Source organism: Manacus candei, unplaced genomic scaffold, assembly GCF_025592945.1.
Source record: "Manacus candei isolate 608988 ecotype Guabito, Panama unplaced genomic scaffold, ASM2559294v1 h1tg000049l, whole genome shotgun sequence".
In the NCBI taxonomy this organism is placed as follows: Eukaryota; Metazoa; Chordata; class Aves; order Passeriformes; family Pipridae; genus Manacus; species Manacus candei.
In genome coordinates, this window is record NW_026138097.1 from 32,373,344 (window position 1) to 32,391,548 (window position 18,205).

The 18,205-nt window shown below is 37.8% G+C and overlaps 1 protein-coding gene across 4 annotated transcripts in view; it reads right to left on the reverse strand.

Annotated features, from left to right (window-relative positions):
- DDC (dopa decarboxylase) overlaps window positions 1-18,205 on the reverse strand; it is a 71,985-nt gene that overhangs the window by 48,755 nt on the left and 5,025 nt on the right. For 3 of the 4 annotated variants that reach the window (XM_051799023.1, XM_051799022.1, XM_051799026.1), the window contains exon 2: window positions 1,157-1,393. In XM_051799023.1, coding sequence (XP_051654983.1) covers window positions 1,157-1,357 — 201 coding nt within the window. In that variant the 5' untranslated portion in view covers window positions 1,358-1,393. Of the gene's footprint in view, window positions 1-1,156; window positions 1,394-7,092; window positions 7,987-18,205 lie in introns of those variants that run through there. The other variant, XM_051799025.1, reaches the window with a different exon arrangement.

An 18,205-nucleotide genomic window follows, 5' to 3' on the forward strand; every position in this document is an offset into this window, starting at 1 on the left:
TGTTTTCTGTTCTAATTCACAATCATTACCATTTTCCTCCAGTGAAAAAGAAAAGACAATCATTTCTATGAGCTGCAATTAAAGTATTTGTATGTGTTGGACATAATTCTCTTATCTAATCTGCACTGATTTAACTCTGTTGGATTTAAGACTTCATCCACAAACCTTGGAAAAGAGTGGAGAGATTTCAATTGACTTCAGTGAAGCTTTTGCTTGCTAAAGGACAGCAGGGCTGGCTCCAAGGGAAACAAGATAAAGTCCTCTTGAATATCAAATATTTACATTGGTCAATGAAAAGGAATTGGTATTATAGTACACTGACTAACCACATTTGGAGATTTCGATGTCCACTTACATCACAGTCGTATCACCAGCTACATCTAGAGAAGTAACCTAAGGTAGTTATTGCAGAGATCCAAAGGACAGATTCCTCATTAACATTTACTTATAATTCAGTCCTCTTCAAGCTACTTAGAGATCTTAGGAGACAAGTATATATTTAAAATAAAAAAGGTATACCATGAATGGAAAAACAACAAAGATTCAGATCTGGACAAATGCCAGATGCTTTGTTCTGCATTGTTGTCCAATACCGATCTATCCAAGGACTAGTGGCCATCTGCCTTTAGGTACTAGAAGAAGCTGACATTTAGAGCACAAAGAGCACAAGTCAACAGAACAAGTATTGGGGAGAATCCTTTCTAGTCAACTCTGTAATAGAAAGAAGTCTCCTAAGAGAATTTTAACATTTAAAGATCAGCTTGAAAGAACACTCTAGGCACAGCAGACTAATAAAATTACCATTTTGTAAAATATTTACTGTGCTATGAGGGTAGAAAAAATATCACATGAAATTGAAAGTTATAAAGCTTTGCCTTAGCCAATTCAAGGGAGGAAAGGGGATTATTTCCAAAAGTAAGCCTTGCTTGAAGCAATAGAATTATTCGATTATTTCTAGGAAGAACAGAAAACATTCGTTGTGTAAAGTGTGAGATCGTATTTAACATGTAAAGGCTCCTGCCTTCTAAAAGTTTAATAGTGTGGGTACTCATGTTGGTAAGGTCTAGCTGCACAGCCTTCAACCCATGCTTTCTTTAAAGTCTTTGAAAACCTAAATGCAGTATTGAACATTACACTACAGATCCATTTTTCTTACCCCTGGCATAATGATCTTCTCAATGTCTTTAAAGATATCCTCGAAGCTCTCAGGCTCCTGGGGTGCACAGTCTGCGATGAGGGGCCTTAGATATCCTGGTTCCACATCTGGGAAGACCTGTCTTTTATCTATCTTCTCCAGGTAATCTGCAACATAGTCCACCATCTCCTTCCCTCTCTTGCGGAATTCTGCAGCATCCATGGGTATCAGAGTTTAGGGCTTATTATCAGAGAAACACTTCAAAAAAAAGGGGAAAAAAAGTCATTTTTGAAAGAAAATTTTACTAGCTTTAAACATGTTATTCATATGATTTATAGGATGACTCATATGGTCATGATGTAGATTACCTTAATACAGATAGCCAGCATCTTTAGCACAGAAGAACAGTAGAAGCACATTGATGAAGTCTCAGAAATTACAGATTTAATCCCTACGGCTGCTGGTGGATACAAGGATGTGGCACTGTTATGTGGCACATAATCTACTCCCTCCTGCCTTATAAAGAAGAGGTCTAAGAAAATAGCATGCTGTGTGTCTCTATTATGATCTGTAATAACAAGCTATAATAATCACAGTTATCACAGTGATCCACTGTGCCACCCTGTCATTTTATCTGCTTCTTGACTCCTGTCTTGCCTCAAGATTTAACTCCTTTGCTCTTTCACTATAAATGCATATGCTGTGTTACCTACTAAACCTGATCTCTTAATGAGGTTTTAAATAGAATTCACTTCAAGTTGATCTGTACTGCGTTTTGCAGGAGGATGTGAGGAAGCTCTCTCTGGGGCTGTCCATATTTCCAAGATGTTGAGCTGGAGATCCAGATATGCTTTGAGATAGGCAGAGACTGTGTGAGCACACCCAAGCTGAAATGAGCTGGAGTTTGCCTGCAAAGTGCTTTGCAAACATAAATTCACAATATTAGGGGTGCCTGCTCCTGCCACCCTGGCCCACCCAAATTTTTTACTCTATGTGTCTGTGCATTGAGTACTTGGTGAAGATTGAGACCACAGTGGCTAAAAAGTGTCTAGAGTCTTTATACACTCAGGTTGAATGGTACTGTTCCTTGGAAGCTAGTAAGAAAACTAGCAAGTGAAACGAGGACACTCACTGCTGGTGTCAAGAATTACTATGCTTAGGTCACATATATTCAGTTCTTCACTTTGTAAAGAAATAATTACTGTAAGCACAATGTGAATATTTGGTAATTAATACACAACTCTTCAGATAGCAAGTATTCGTGCTAAGGATTTATAACTGAGGACATCTCTTCGAGAAAAGAGACCCCTCTGGACTTTATTATATTTGAACCAGTACTGTAACATCACAAAAGAAAGACATCATTGATAAACACTGTCCTAGAGACATCTCGGCTGCTACAAATTGAGGCTCTGGGATTTGTGTGGAGCAGCTGCTGCTGCTGCTATTTAAGAAGGCTGGGTGCTGCTGTAGGTCACGAACCACTTGGGAAAGCAAGGATCTGCACAGTAGGGACTTCAAGACTCCACAGAGAATAGTTGTTCTTGTTGTTATTTTACTAGAGTTATATTACTCTCCTTAACCATTATGAAAGTTATTACTTGGCTCTGTCTATGCTTTTCTGAAAAGCGTATTAGGACCTTTCTCAGACCTTGCTACTAAGTTGCTGCAAACACATTGCCAGTAGTCATTACGGTCCTCAGAGGATTCTGGTGGGCAGCTTTATGTGTCATGTCCCTTTTGAAAGCCTGTTTAAGGGAGCAGTTTTGCTTCTACTCCTTAAAATTAGGATGATTCTATTTCTTCAGTACCTCCCTAATCTTATGTGCCTTTTCATTTAACACATCTTTGTTCACAGTTCAGCATGAACTTCAGCAATCAATGTGCATCTCTGTGGCAGCAACCTAATTACACCCCAAGGCTCAGTTCTCTGGTTTAGATATTTTTGCCAGAAGAAATCTAAATACCGTACTGTTGCATTTCTTTTTCAATATATCTCTAACTTAATCCTTAACTTATGCTGGCTTTATTTCTTTTATGCTACCTCATAACGAGTTCATTGCTATAACATGCTCTAAAGAACTTGCGCAAGGTAATCTTATTTTTTTCTCTGGTTTCACAGATAAAAGCTGAGAAAACAAGAATTTAACACACGATGACAAATTAGTAGGAGATGCCTGAGACTGAACTGACTCAGAACTTGAGGACTGGTGTTTCCAGCACTACTGCTGCTCACCACAGTGTTATAGTCATTCCTACAGACTTTTACACATGGATCAGTTCATCTGAGTATCTCATTCCATATCTGTGGATCCAGTGAACCACAAGTACAATGTCAAGACAGGTAAGAGTATGTAAGAGTATGACTACAGTATCCTCTAGATTTACTTCATAGTAATCAAACATAGATTAACATCATTTAACATAGAAACCTCCATGGATTGCTTGGGCTTTTCCCAAAATATAAATCAAAAGGCATAAATTAAATTACATTGTGTGTAAGCTCAAAACAGCTCACAAACACATAGACAAAAATAAATTTACTTTATCATATTACCACAACGGAGATGGTATGTTATATAGCTTGTGACCATTTTTCTTCCACCTAGATTTTTTGTCTGAAATTGATTTCTATTGCAAATAATATTTACATTATCTTGTTGCTATACAGTGTGCTGATATAATTTATTGTCATTTTTATTATTAGAAGTTTGCACAAAGTTCTTTTCAGATATCAGTATAAGCAAATAAAATGTATATCTAAACATCACATACACATTCTGTGGTTTCATCCTATCAATGAAACTGACACTGAACTGGAATTGAAATTTGTCAGTCCAATTTGACAAAATACACATTTTAGATAATCACTGAGATCTTGTTTGTTATTTACCCATTATACTTCTTCCCAAGAACTGGAGGTCCACTGGCTCATCCTAGCATTGTTTTGGCTGCACTGCTTCTGTCATAAATCACTGTTGCAATAACATTCTTAAAATTCAGGATAAGTAATTAAATTACAGGGGAAACTCACTGGTTTTAACTGAACCAGGAACTTTAGAATAAAGAATGGGAGCCTTCCATCCGAAATACGCTACACTGGTTGCAGTGCTATAAACTGTTATAAACTAGTATTTACTTAACCTCAAACATACTTAGAATTCAGTTTGATCGAGTGAAATATATCAATCTGCTTCAATCTGAAGCAGAGTATTCCATTCTTCTTTCCCCCAAAGGCAATACTGAGAAATTAAAAATCTACTTCTTTTGTATCCATGAATCTTCTTTCTTAAAAGTCCTTGCCTGAAAATCCCTTACTTACTGTAATACACATATCTCATGGGGAAACTGTGAAGGCATACTCCTTGCAGGAACACAATGGTCACCCTTTTCACCTCCTATTTTACATTTCTTCTCTGTCAGTGACAAGACCCACTTACACTCTCATCCTTATTTTTATTCTCTTCCTGAACTGTTCACTACAGACCTCACTTCATCTGCTTGAAATTACTACTTGCTGTGGAAGCCACATCCAGCAGACAGTTGTAATGCTTACCAGTTAATCTCTCAAAGGACAAATTACTTCACCTCTCTACCAGTAGCAAATATTTCCATGTCCTGCATGCATATTCAGCACATGTACAATGCAACAACACAATGCATAGAGACCTTTCCTCTATGCCACTATATTTTAAAAATACAGAATGTAATTTTTCAAGAAGCAAAATACGTCAGACAACTCAGCCCTTAGGGTTGAAAGTGAAAACACTGTTTCAGAGAATCCGTATTTTCTGAAGGGATGAGTGTCACAGTCTGCGTGCTCTCAAAATATCCACTTAAGTCAAAAGAACTTAAACTGCAAAATAATGAAGGCCAAGTTTCCAAAACTAAATGGAAATTTCAGAGAAACTAAGCCTCTCCCTGAAGTATTTAATAGTGGTCTATCTTCTTGAAGGCCCCTAAAGAGTGAGGAGAGCTCCACGCTTCCAGAGATCTCACACCTTCCAGGATGTATTTCAGCTTATTCAGGATCTGCCCGCTGAACCTCAAGCGAGGAGAGCACAGCTTCTCAGGAAGCACCCTGCCTAATTATCAACCTCTACCACACTGTAAACAGTCTGTATGCAAAGTCATTGACAGTCTCACTCTGACTGATAAAATACAATTTTACCAAGCATATATTATGTCTGAGAATTTTTGTTCCCAGCAAGAATCAATGACTATTGTCACCACTGCATACTTCGGATCAAATCCTGTTTTACTGGAGAAGATTGAGTTCTGCTCTAAACTGCAGGTAAAAACAAGAACAATCATGTTAACCTTAAATTATATCAACGTATCTTTTTTAGTATTATTTATTCATGTAAACTCTTAGGTCTTCGATTTTGCTGTAATTTGTGAGAGGACAAGTACACTTTCATTCATTCACTCATGGCTAGGCTTCGCGAACGAAGATTTGGGTAACACTACACAATCTAAAGTTGACATATCCTTTGCTGCTTTGTTTCAACTACTCCTTCTACCTCAGTGAACTGAAATTAGAACATGGCCACACCTTTTTTTAGTGGAGTTACCAAAAATTGTTGTTAGCCTTTAAATTGCATATGTTCATTTGCAAACAGTTTTCTGCTTTATTTGAAACTGAACCATGCAAATGAGCAGTTTACACACAATTAATTACTAAATACATTTATAGTTACAATAGTATGTTGATAAATTCAACTTTTTCAATATTTCTGTTAAAAGGTCTATAATTTTAGATTCTGTTTGTTTGGGGGGGAGTTGTATTTACTAAATATAAATGTAAAAGACATCTAAATGCTACCAGGAAATTTGTTATGAGGAAGAAAGAAAAAAGATGAAAAAGAGAAAAAAAGGGGAAAAGAGGAAAAGGAGAGCAAATGAAGAGAGAGATATATTTGATACATTACAATTTTATGTGTGCCTGTTCTTCAGTTCATCAAAGTAAAATAAACAGCTAACATAATAAAATCTTTTAGCAGCTCCTATTATTAAATACAGACAGGAAGAACACATAGACACATTAATAGCACCTAAAACTGATAGCTGTATTTGCTCAAAAAAACTAATAACTCTGTATCTTTCCAATAAATGAGAAAAGTGCATTTTCTATTCTGCCAACTGATTGTTGCAGAACAAAATGTAATTTAAAGGCTCATGGTGCTACAGTGACACCACTGAAGCTATCAGAACTTCCTGCTACTGAACCTAACTGAAGGTTTTTGCTACTGCTAAGCTAAACTTCTATGTTGGCAATGGGATATTGCCTGAAAAAGGACTGCAGGATGAATTTTATTTCAGCATGAGTAAAAAGGAACTGGATTTATTCTGTGCTTCTACCTTTGCAAAAGCCAAGAATAAGGAATATCTCTTAAGAGTCCTCACATTTTATTTAAAAAATTACATTTTCCAGTTAGAAGTTGCTTACTGTATTCATTGCTGTCATTGGCACAGAGTCTGCAACTTCGTAATTTTCCCTTCTGAGGTCTTACTATAGTGATGGGAAAGGGTTATTTCTGAGGAAAACCTCATCCTAAAAAGTTATGAGTTTAATTTATCTTGAAATTTTATTATTCAAAATATTTGGCAGAAAATTTCCCAAGGTCTACCTGGTTATTCCAAGCACTCCTGTATTTGGAAAGACAAGATACAAACTTTTTGGATACATGGGATTCTGCATAAATGTATATAAGCAGTTATAGCTGACATACAGCAGATGTAAAAAGAAGCAAAATCAAAATGAGAGGTACACGATACATTGTGCAAACTTAGATTAAAAATAAATGCTTTTCTTTTTATTATTATGCCTGAAATAACACAAGCTGGCTGTTTATTAGCTGAGCTCCCACTCTCAGTAACCAATTGTTGCATTAATCCAAATGTACCGACTTGAATTTAATAACCACAAAGCCTTAAGGACAAAGAATGTTACTTACACAGAGTTGGTTTTTCCTTCTCCTCTGTCTTTCTCACTGTCTTTCTTTGCTCCTCTGTCACAGCTATAAAGTGGAGAGGATGCAGTTGCCTGCATATATAGGCAGAGTATCCGTGTCCCTTCAGCCTATCAGAGCCAAGGGCTTTGCACTGAACATGCAGCAGCAGCATCTCTCCCTCCTCCCACACCTCCTCCAAAATATACTCAGCAAAAAAAACCACCCGAAAGGCAGACAGATCTTATTGAGAAGCGGCCACTGCCTGCTTAACTATGGAGTGGTGTGTGCTTTCTTCCAGGGACTCCATTAACAAGTCTGAGCTCATTACAGTGAGTGATCACATGCGCCCGCTCCGTGTTACACACTCCAGGACATTTTTGCTGAGGCTGCTGCTGTAAGAACACATGCTTTGATTCACTTCGTGAAACATTATTTCCAGAAAACAAACACAGATATGACTGAAATACCACTCAGGTGACTGCTAATTCTGAACAGGTATATATGTGGGATTAACATCCCTGGATATGCTTTATCCAACTTCTTTCAGTTTCTCTCTTTCATCATATGTATACTTAAAAGCAATACTAAGTGTTCAAGATTTGTTTTCCTATTCCAAAAGTTTTATGTGGAGTTCTCTTTCCTAGATGAATCCAGGTAACTTCCTGTCATTTTTATGTGGTTCAAGTTAATTAAAAAAAAAATACTATCAGCATTTCATAGTCCTGATCAGCTTATAGCCAGGTAGCGTTGCAGATTTGGGACAGCCACTGCTCCTACACCAGTCTCCAGTACACTGCAGTATTACAGCCAACCTTTTTGTGAAGGAGAAAGAAGCCCTGGCTGTCATATATTTTAAAACTGTCGTGGCTGTGTTTGCTCTTCTAATGTTATAAGACCAAATACAACTCCACTACAATTCTGGAAGAGTCTATTCAAAATAAAAACAGGACCTAAACTCCACATGTCAACTTGCTCGTACCACTACGCTTGTTGTGCTAGATACTATTCTGTGATGTGACTTGCATTCTCAGTGCCCAGACTGGCTGCTGTAATGATTTGTCTATGATCTTGAAATGCATCAAGAAATCTCAGTCAGTTGCTAGTGATTCTGTTGTTTTGGGTTTTTTTCCACAGCAAATCAACTCCTGAGCGTTCAGAGTTACAGTCTCCATATACTGGGAACCCATAAGAAAACAAGTGTTTTGGATACTTCTCCTATTTTTTCTTTCTCCCTGAATTTGATTGAAAATGGCTGAAAATTCAAAATTTGTTTTAAGGGTATAAGAGATGCAGAAACTGAAGACGTCTCTAGTAAACTTAAAGATAACTGAAATCTCACTTCAATGTTTCACCTAAATGGCTTGCACAAGATAAATAATTTTCAAAGGAAACTAAAAATGGAAACTAAAATTAAGATTGGAGTAATAAAATTGTGGTTTCATCAGTGTTGAAATACCACCTGACATGTTTTTATTTTTCTGCTGTACCTGTAAATCTTCCTGTGAACAGACAATAATCACATTTTCTTTTTTTTTTTTTTTAATTCCTCAGGAAGAAAAAGGAAATAAAGTGTCAGACGTACAACAGGCAAGCTGGAAAAGGGAAATTAAATGCACTTCTAAAAAGCATGTTCCATGTCTCTCTACAATTCGAGTAATTCTTCTGACTCCTACTACTTTGATAATTCTGATCATCAACTATTGGCAATAAACAAACTTCGGCTTAACAGAATCTTTCTGTAGTGGACAAAAGCAAGATCACTAAGTTTTCTATCACAGGTGCTGACTAAGTCAGACCTGATGTGGCCCTCTGAATTTGCTCCAGATCCTTCAGTCTACTGAAGGGCTTCAGGCTCTTTCACAGAGAATAACTTCTTTTACTGCTGAAACACAGTGAATAGAGATCTCCCCTTAACTGCCAAACTGTTTCAAAATTCAAGATAGAAGTGCGTGAGAAATAACAGATGATCCCAAAAGGTTTAAAGGCCTGGGCTTGTTGGTAAGCAACCAATAGACTGCATTATTCACACCTAACAAGAGACAAGGTTCAATATGTTTTTTGCACATGGAGGTATGTCACCCTGATGATGATATATAATGGTACTGTGCCCATGCAGTACTGGTATCAATTTCTTACCATTGCTGAACCCTTTGGTTTGCAAACAAGGTGGGAGAGATAATGTGTTTGAACAGGAGGCTTCAGCACAGCACCAGAAAACAATGCAGACAACCTGTTTTCAGTGACTTTGCAGTCCCATTGTCAGTTCAAGTGCAAAGACATGGATCAAAGCAGAGGAAGTTGTACCCGCTTTCTAATAGTTTTTACCTCTTCCACCACTGTACAATGAAGGTTAGAAATGAAAATGCAGTTTTCCCAGGCTTTCAGTCCAGTCACGATTAGATGATTTTATACTCAACTTTATTTTTCCCTCACCTGAATAGCCTGACACTTATCATATGTTAGCCTCCTGGTATGGCTCTAGTTACTGAATTTGATCAAGGTGTGTTTGTGCTGTAGTTCACTGAGCCTAACATTATTTGAACAATACTGTTCTAAGCTATAACATGAAGGGCTTTTAATTGACTCAGATATCATCAGTACTTTACATATTGAGAAAATAATTTGAAACAACTCATTAGAAATTGTATGAGCACAATGTTTGTGCCCGTTTTCCACATCTGGCATAAAAGGAACAGTCACTGTTGCCTAAGCATAAGAAAAAACACTGGTTTGTTGCTTAATATTTGGTTTTATCTGTAGCACAGGGACGCTATTTGGAGGCTGAAGGCCTTTTTTTTCTGTTTTCCTTGCTGTTGCTCCTTCAAAGAGAGAACAGTAGTAGAGCCCCATTTTTGTCTTTTTTTCCTCCACCCAATATTTTCTTCTATGAATGTAAAAATACCAGTAATGAAAAAGAAAGTTATCTACAAAAAGGTAAATAAAGAAAAAAAAAAAACCTTGAAAATCACTCAGATGTACTGGTATGAAAAGTCCTTATATGTTCCATAAACAAGGTCCAAATCTGCATAAGCCATAAGGATGGGACAAGACAGAAGAGAGTGTTTTAACCAAAATGTGCAACTAATAATTTTCTAAATTAAACAAAGGGTGCCTTTCCTTTGGAAGAAAGTAAGAATTAAATAAAGCCTTCAGACACAAATAGATGGATTACTTGCAACGTATGAGGATAAAACCTAAGTCTCCTGCAGAACATAAGTAGACTTTGCAACAGATTAGCCAGGAGATGAATCTCAGACAGTGCTGACAAACTGGGAAAGTAACTATCCTCTCTTTCATGAATATTTTATGTGTGACTTGTTTTCCCTGTTCAGTTCCTATTGCTGTCTGTGTGAACATGTGAAGGTAAACCAAAGAAGGATAAAAAGGAACTGCTAACGAAGTGAACATGGACACAGACTGAAACACACAGCTTCAGAAGAGCTACTGTACCACTTGCTGGTTCGAGGCAGCCTGAGCACATTACTCTTACAGAAGCAAGCCTACCAAAAAGAGAGAGGTTGTGATGAACTGAAGAAGTGTCAACAGAAAAACTGACAGGCTGTGAAGAGTCGCAGAGACAGTGAGAGCAGGCTGCAATCACAGTAGGCAGATTCTTCCAATAAAGAGATAGGAATAGCTTCTGCTGTGAGCTGAGAAGATGTGCTTACCTAGAGGCGTAGGCACTGCCAGGGCACTCGTCCAGCCGTGTATTGCTCGCAGAGAGAATTTTCTCAAGCATTGATTACTGTGAGCCTCACAGGGGCTGTGGCTGATAGATGAACTGCTATCAGGGCTTAAATCTACTCTGAAGACCTCATGTTAGAAAAGCAAGTTATAGCAGTTAGTTTATGAATGGAATAGTCCACTGTGCGGATGAAAAGACAGACCCAGATGAGGCATGAAGAAGATGGCTTGAAATACAGGGGGAACGTGATGCAGCACTTGTTCTTACGCAAGTGATTTGTTTGGATCACTGTTTGCAAAGATATCAAAGAACACCTAACAGTCGAGAAGACATTTTGTCACTGACTGTGATTAATGCCTTGTCATGATGGCCACGCACTACCATGCCCTACTTGCAAAAAGCTTCAAAGAGCATTTGTCACTCATATAAGCCTTGAGTCACTCTTTATAGGATGAGAACAACACTAGAGTCTCCCCATAAAGAGCATGTTGGTGCCCAGCTTTCTCAGATTATAGCAAAAACTACGGCAAGGGATCATTCTGGTGTTTCTTGCCCTTCCTCCCTGTCAGCTTTGCCGCAAAGGTGTCCTTGGCTCTCCTTCAATCTGTGCTAACACCTGCACCTTTCTAGAAAAGACCAGTGCAAATCTTCTGAAGACTTTATGCTTATATAATATAAAATGTGCTGAATACATGGACTTTCTCCAAGAAAGAGAAATTACCTCACACATATCAAAAACCTAGAGCTCCAGAGAACTGAATGGGAACTGAACCTTCCACATGCACAGGTCTCTCTGGTCATGGACACACATTCACAGCTGAACCAATAAGTAAAGTAATGTTTGCTACTTTCTGCTGTGGATTACTGTCCTTGCCTCAGAGGTGGGAGTGATATATGTACACATCTAAACAGCTTGTGCAGGAAGACACCTTTACACTAAGATGACAGCTTTCCAGTGGAGCCATGTGACCCGTATATGCCCTGCTCCTGACTCCAGGTAATATGGTTAGCATAACCAACACCATTTCCTAAGACAAACAGCCATAAAATGTGTGCTAATCGTGCATCATCTCCTCCTCTTTTCCCCTTTTCAACACTGTAGTTGTCACCAACATGTGATGACCGCCATTATAGAACAGCCAGATTCCCTGGCAGTGTTGCGAAAAAACTATCAGCCCACCAAGCACTGCTGCCAGGATGTGGTGTCGCCTGTTAGGGAACACAGAAGTGTAACAGTACATGAAATATTGTCCATAAAATCAAGCAGTCGCAAGTCCTGATGCTGGACAGCAAAACCTGTGATCCCCCAGTGGCCCGGGATGCAGCTACCATTGTTTTCTCCCTCTGAAGACTGAGTGACTCATGTTCTTTTGGGTAAAGTCTGAGTCCAGATTACGATTATTGTATCATGCACCTGTTACTTAGAGTTTGACACGATCTGCAGAGAGTCCAAATGACTAAAAGTGTAAGTAATTAAAGACTCCAGACAGTAAGAAAGCTCATTACTCATTACACTCATTACTAGAAATTTTGCTTAAAGGAAAGTATAATAATTCATAAAAACTTTGTGCAACAATAAGCTATGCTAAATGCTAAAAATTGTAGATAACACTAAACTATGTTGAAAAGTATGTATTTTATGTAATAATAAAAGTCTAATTGTATCTAAAACCCTGGGGCCAATTCTCATTCTACCAAAGACCCCTAAAAGAACCTGGCTGTCCCTGTGGTATTAGGTGACAGAGCCACCAAGTGTTCACACGATCCCTCCTGCCAGCTCCACAAGAAAGGCAATCATCTCCAGCTAGGAGGGAAAACAGTGTGCCAGAAAAGATAACAGCTTAAGCTGCTGCAGGTAGCTTCACCAAAGTGCAGCCAGCCATATCCCCACTCAGAACTGCCTGCCATCTGTTCTCCTTATGATCTTGTTCCCTTCAATACTTCAGATAATCACAGCTTCCACATTACCACTAGGAGAGGCAGGCTCTCATTTAGGCAGGATTTACATGCGACTGGCAGAGATAGGCAGTTAAATAAGAAGGACAGTCCAATGTATTCACTACATTTATGCTCAGAGACCTTAGTTCAAGTTCTTGCTTTCAAGAACAGATGTAAGCCTTTGCTGTATGCTGTGCAATTCTGGGTAAGTTCTCAGATGAATTTTCCATAAAATCTTTTGCTAGAAAGGGTTGTTCTCTTCCAGTTTATTTTTCTGTGCTAACACATTTGGCTCCAGCTGAATTTGGAATCCAAACAGCCTTAATCTAGGCCAGGTTTAAAGTGGCAGCACTGAACTCTGCCAGAACTCTGGTAGAGTGTCTCTGGTCAGAGGCATAGGTTTTGAACCTCTTCGTTCTGAGGTCAGTTGTTGCCAGTCCAGAAGCAACCTGCCTTCGCAGCAGTCTGACATTCTGCATCGTTCTCTGAAAGACAATCTAGGAAAGTTTGGGAAATTTTGAGATTTCTGGTTTTTTCCCTCCTGCCAACTCTTAAAAAAACCCTATCTCCTTTATTTAGGAGAGATCTTGATCTGTGTAGTCTTAAGAGACCTCTCTTCTACCCCTACCATCTCTACTTCTTTTAGCAGAACGTGGTTTAGAAATGTAACTTTTCACTCTTCTTCAGTGTTTAGAGAATACAGAATGGAGGAAAAATATGCTTAGGGAAGGAGAATCACTACCACATTTTATGTTACATACATTGAAACAAGATACCTTACCTGCCTATAGCTTCTGCTGAATTCTAGAAGATATTTTTTCTCTTTCAACAACACACCAGTCTAAACCTATTCCTGTTGCCCACTGAAGCAAACCTTAAGAAAACTCTTCTGTATCTGACTAGTGAATTATTTAATAGCAGTTAACATTTTACATTGGTTGCTAATTTCCTTTCTTAATGTGTATGTTCAGCATGTAAAATCACACTAATCTTTCACCAAAATTATGATTTATTTACTTTATCTTACGCAATAATAAACTCATACAACCCAGGTCAGTAGTCCACATTTTATGTTACTGTAATCTTCAAGAATAACTGCAGTAATTCATTTACTATATGAAAAAAGCTTAAGATTCTTCAGCTGTGAGTAAAATGCATATCAAACACATTCCAAGCCTGCAACATTTAAGATAAAGGAAATACCTCAATGTGATGTGAAACGACGGATGAATTACATGATCTCCTTACTTTCTATTCACTGAAAAACAACCCCATGAGAAATAGTGCTATACATTCAATGGATACTCACAAAGAAAAGTTGGTTTTTACCAATCCTAGAATAGCAAGCTGTCACAAAAAGCCCGACAGTATTTCTGGATCCTCAAAACAATACACTTCTCTTCAGCCCTGCAGCTTACAGCTCTGCTGGCTGCTACTGCTGCTACCCAGGAAGACAAGCTGTAAAACCGTGATGACAAGGTGACCAGAAGCGTCCTCAACTAGCATGTGGAAGAAGACTGGGGAATAAGAGATCCAGAACCTCTGTTAAGACTCAAAACATTTGCTATGGCTCTGCCTGTTGAATTTGGAATAGAGATAGGTGGAGCTGTGGGTTTTCTTACAGTGAAGCTGAATTCACATCCTCATCAGGCGTCTAAACTTAATTTTTTTTCCCCAGGAAAAATGAGCTGAATATTGTGATTGGGATCGAACTGGTAGTGTAGAGGCACTGTGCAGTGAAGCAGAGAATGATGTACAAATTACAGCAGAGGACACAACCTCCTCTACTCGCAGCTCAGTTACACTCCATTATCTAGCACTACCCATTTCATACTTCTCTCTGTTTGTCCTGTTAAATATCTATTGAATAAGCCATTTTTATTCATAAGATTTCCTATTTGGTTAAAAAGATAACCCTTCTGCTGTTTTTCAAACAAATGAATGGTACTTCTACATCTACATTTATTTTGTTTTCCTTCCAGTTTCCCTTTACAGGTACTTTTCTGGAGAAAAAGAGTGTTTTATTCTGCTTTGAATACAACAAATTTTGATGTATCATCTTAGTAATTTTGAAACATTTCCACAACTTATCAGAGGCTTCTGTTATTAAAGTAACCACCAGTTTTCTGTAGGAACTGTATTTTTTCAAAAAAACAATCCTCTCCTGAAAACAAGTAATGGATTCACTTCTAACATGGAATAGTGCTGAGCAGTAGAGACTGCAAAAAGCTGACAAATCAAAACCTGGTAGCAAGGTCAGCTATATAAGATGTGATAATCTTTTTATTTTAATTATGGTGTAGTAACACGATGCAATAACATTCAAAGCTTCAGAATAGCACACCTTTGTTCACACCCTTTTTTTTTGTAATTTATGTACCAAACGTACATGCACTAAAAAGAAATACTTAAAAGCAATGTGCAGCAAATAGCCTTGATAGCCTTGTTCTTAAAAAGAACTTGTGATAGAACTCTGTGCTAGGAAGAAGCCAAGAAAAATTAAAGATGTGTGAATATGCCTTTCCTAGTAAAACAGCACAAGTGTAGAGGGCCACCAAGGAACCTGTAGAACATCAAGATCATTTTAAGTTTCAAAATCAATGAAACATCCAAGTTAGAGATGACTTTCTAAATAAAACGATAACCAAAAGGTGGGGTTTTAAACAGCCGTTTTCAACAGCAGAAAAAATAAGAACAGTTGAGAAAGAAGGTGCTAGCAGACAGTACTTACTGATCTGTAATAACTTTTTTTATTTTGTAGGATTAGTAACATTGGTTCATTGGTTTCCCTATACAACCTTTAATATCTAACTCCTTCTGCCAGATATGATATTTTACCCAAATTTATGAGCATTTAAAATGGACTACTCATAAAGACGTATTAAGTCAAAAATTTTTGCTCCAAAAGGGCACAATGTATTTTTAAGAAAGATATATTCAAAAGGATAAGAAATGTGTTCTTGAAAAATTAGAAAAACATTGCCAAAGGAACTCCAAAATGAAGCAACAACTGTAGCAAAAAACAAACGACATTTTTTGTTGGTTTTTTTTCAGCCTTGGAAGGAAACATGAGGAACCCACAGTAGTAGCAAATGAGTAGTTCATCACTCAACCTTAAAGTCATTTGAGGACTAGTACGCAATTAATTACTGGGATGAACAGAACAATATTCAACATCGCAACAAATTACTGTAATGGTAAAAAAAAATTTTTTTAAAAAAAAAAGTAAGATTAAACAGACAAAAAATAGGTTTGCATCTCAGATTCTCAAATAGTGCCAGAATGGAAATCACCTAAAGGTAAGAACACACTTATTACGATGCACAATAGAAATATGTATCAATAACCTTGAAAAGAAGGAGGCAGAGGTAGGTGTAAGAACAACCCTGGGCATGAATTCACACAACAGTTGTGTGCCGTGGGCAGATATTCTTGAGATCAGCCGTATAACTAGCTGAGCTGCTGATGCAGCTACAGAGAATCCTTACACTTACATATAATCATAATAATGTATTCTATTTTTTGTGCCTTATGTTTCATTAGCACGAAACACATTTGTAAGGCTCTGGGTTTTACTTTTTGAATTCAAACTTTTCATTATAATAAATGTTATTTTCAGTAGCCTAACACAACAAGGCACCTATCCTGGCAGGTGTGGCAGGCCTCAGAGTGTGGTCCTGCAATACTTGCTCAGGAATTAACACCTTTGTACCTGGTCTCCAGGTATCTAAAGATAATGGCACAATATGGGCCCATTTAAAAGCTGGCAAGGCAGACAAATGAGGAGACAAGTCGTCGCCTCAGTGAGCAGTGCCAAGGAAAAAAATTCTGGCATGTGCAAGGCAACAGAAAACAGGAGAGAGAGTGTGTGAGGCACCTGTCATGTTAGCAATTAGCAAATAAAGGACTTCGTAGAGTCTGGAAAGATCTTGTAACAGAAGCTTAACAAATATAAGTATGAATTTACACACCTACCTGAATAAAGGCTGTATGTCATCAGCCTCAACAAAAAAGGAAGGTATGACTAAATAATTAAATAAACTTTAGGATATGATAAAAAGAAGGATTCTAGGGATGGATGCCAACATTAGATATAAATTTCCTTGGAGGAAAAAGAATACTTAAGAAACAGAAGTTTATGCCATAAGAAAAAAGATTAAAATGCTAAAAAAAATATTAAAAAAGGAAAACCATGGGAGTATGTGTAACGTGCATCCAGTTAGTTAGAGGTTCCTGCTTTTTCTGCTGACTCAGGCCACAGAGCTAGTGGTGAAACCACTCAGAACTGCAGCATGACCCTGCTGCTAAGCTGGTGACTGCCTAGGGATGCCTGTACTGGCACTCTAGTTGGGTTGTGAGCTGCTTTCTATTTGAGTAAGACAATTCCTTAAAGCTATGCTTATGCTATTATTATTCACCAATGCTTTCTATTACTTAATTGGTTAGTTTGAATTAATCAGCTTAATTAAGGTAAATGTAAACAAAAAAAATTATTTTGTCTCAGAACTTATATTTCTGGGCAATAATAATTCCATATCTCCATTTGTTATGAAGTTTGACTGTATACACCACTTTATCATTGTTACTCTTTATTAAATAGTGTTAAGTACAATCGTACAGAGGTTTCCAAGCACTCACAGTCAAGTATTTTCTCTGATTCTACATTGTAATACTAAATTTTATTTGCACATTATTTTGGAAACTTAGTGATATGGAGTCTTCCTCATAGATTAAGATCACCACTAGAGGTCCTTTTAATTATTAACCTTTTACTATTTAATATGAAAACATCTGTAACACCTTCCTACTTTCTACTTTTCATGACAGAAGTTTCAAAAAGATATTCTCTAGCCATCGTTTCTTTCTTTCCAAAGATCAAGTTTTTTGTTCCCTGGGCGTTTCCACTTGCTATGTAAATTCTGTAAAATTAACTGGTCTTTTATACTTGAGCAGAAAATATTATCATCTTACAAAACATCTTCAGTATGTGTCAGTAACCATGGGCAACAGACCACAGAATCACAGAATGGGTCCGGTTAGAAGGGACCACAGTGAGTCATCTGGTCCAGCCTCCCTGCTCAAGCAGGGCTGTCCCAGAGCATGTGGCACAGGATTGTGTCCTGTCAGTTCTTGAATATCTCCAGTGAGAAAGACTCCAGAGCCTGTCTGAGCAATCTGTTCCAGGGTAGAGTCACGCACACAGTAAAGAAGTTCTTCCTCATGTTCAGGTGGAACTTCCTGTGCTTCAGTTTCTGCCTGTTGCCTCCTGTTCTATTGCTCAGCACCATGAAGAAGAGTTCCATCCTCTTGAAACTCTCCCTTCAGATACTTATAGACATTGATGAGATCCTCTCTAAGTCATCTCTGAGAGGTAGCTCCTCTGCCTGTCCTTTAAAGAGAAATACACACAATATTTCTCTTTCTCTCCCACAAATTCTCTTAGATGTTAGTTTATCTTGTTATAGTACAGGTTTATGCATCATCTCCCATCTC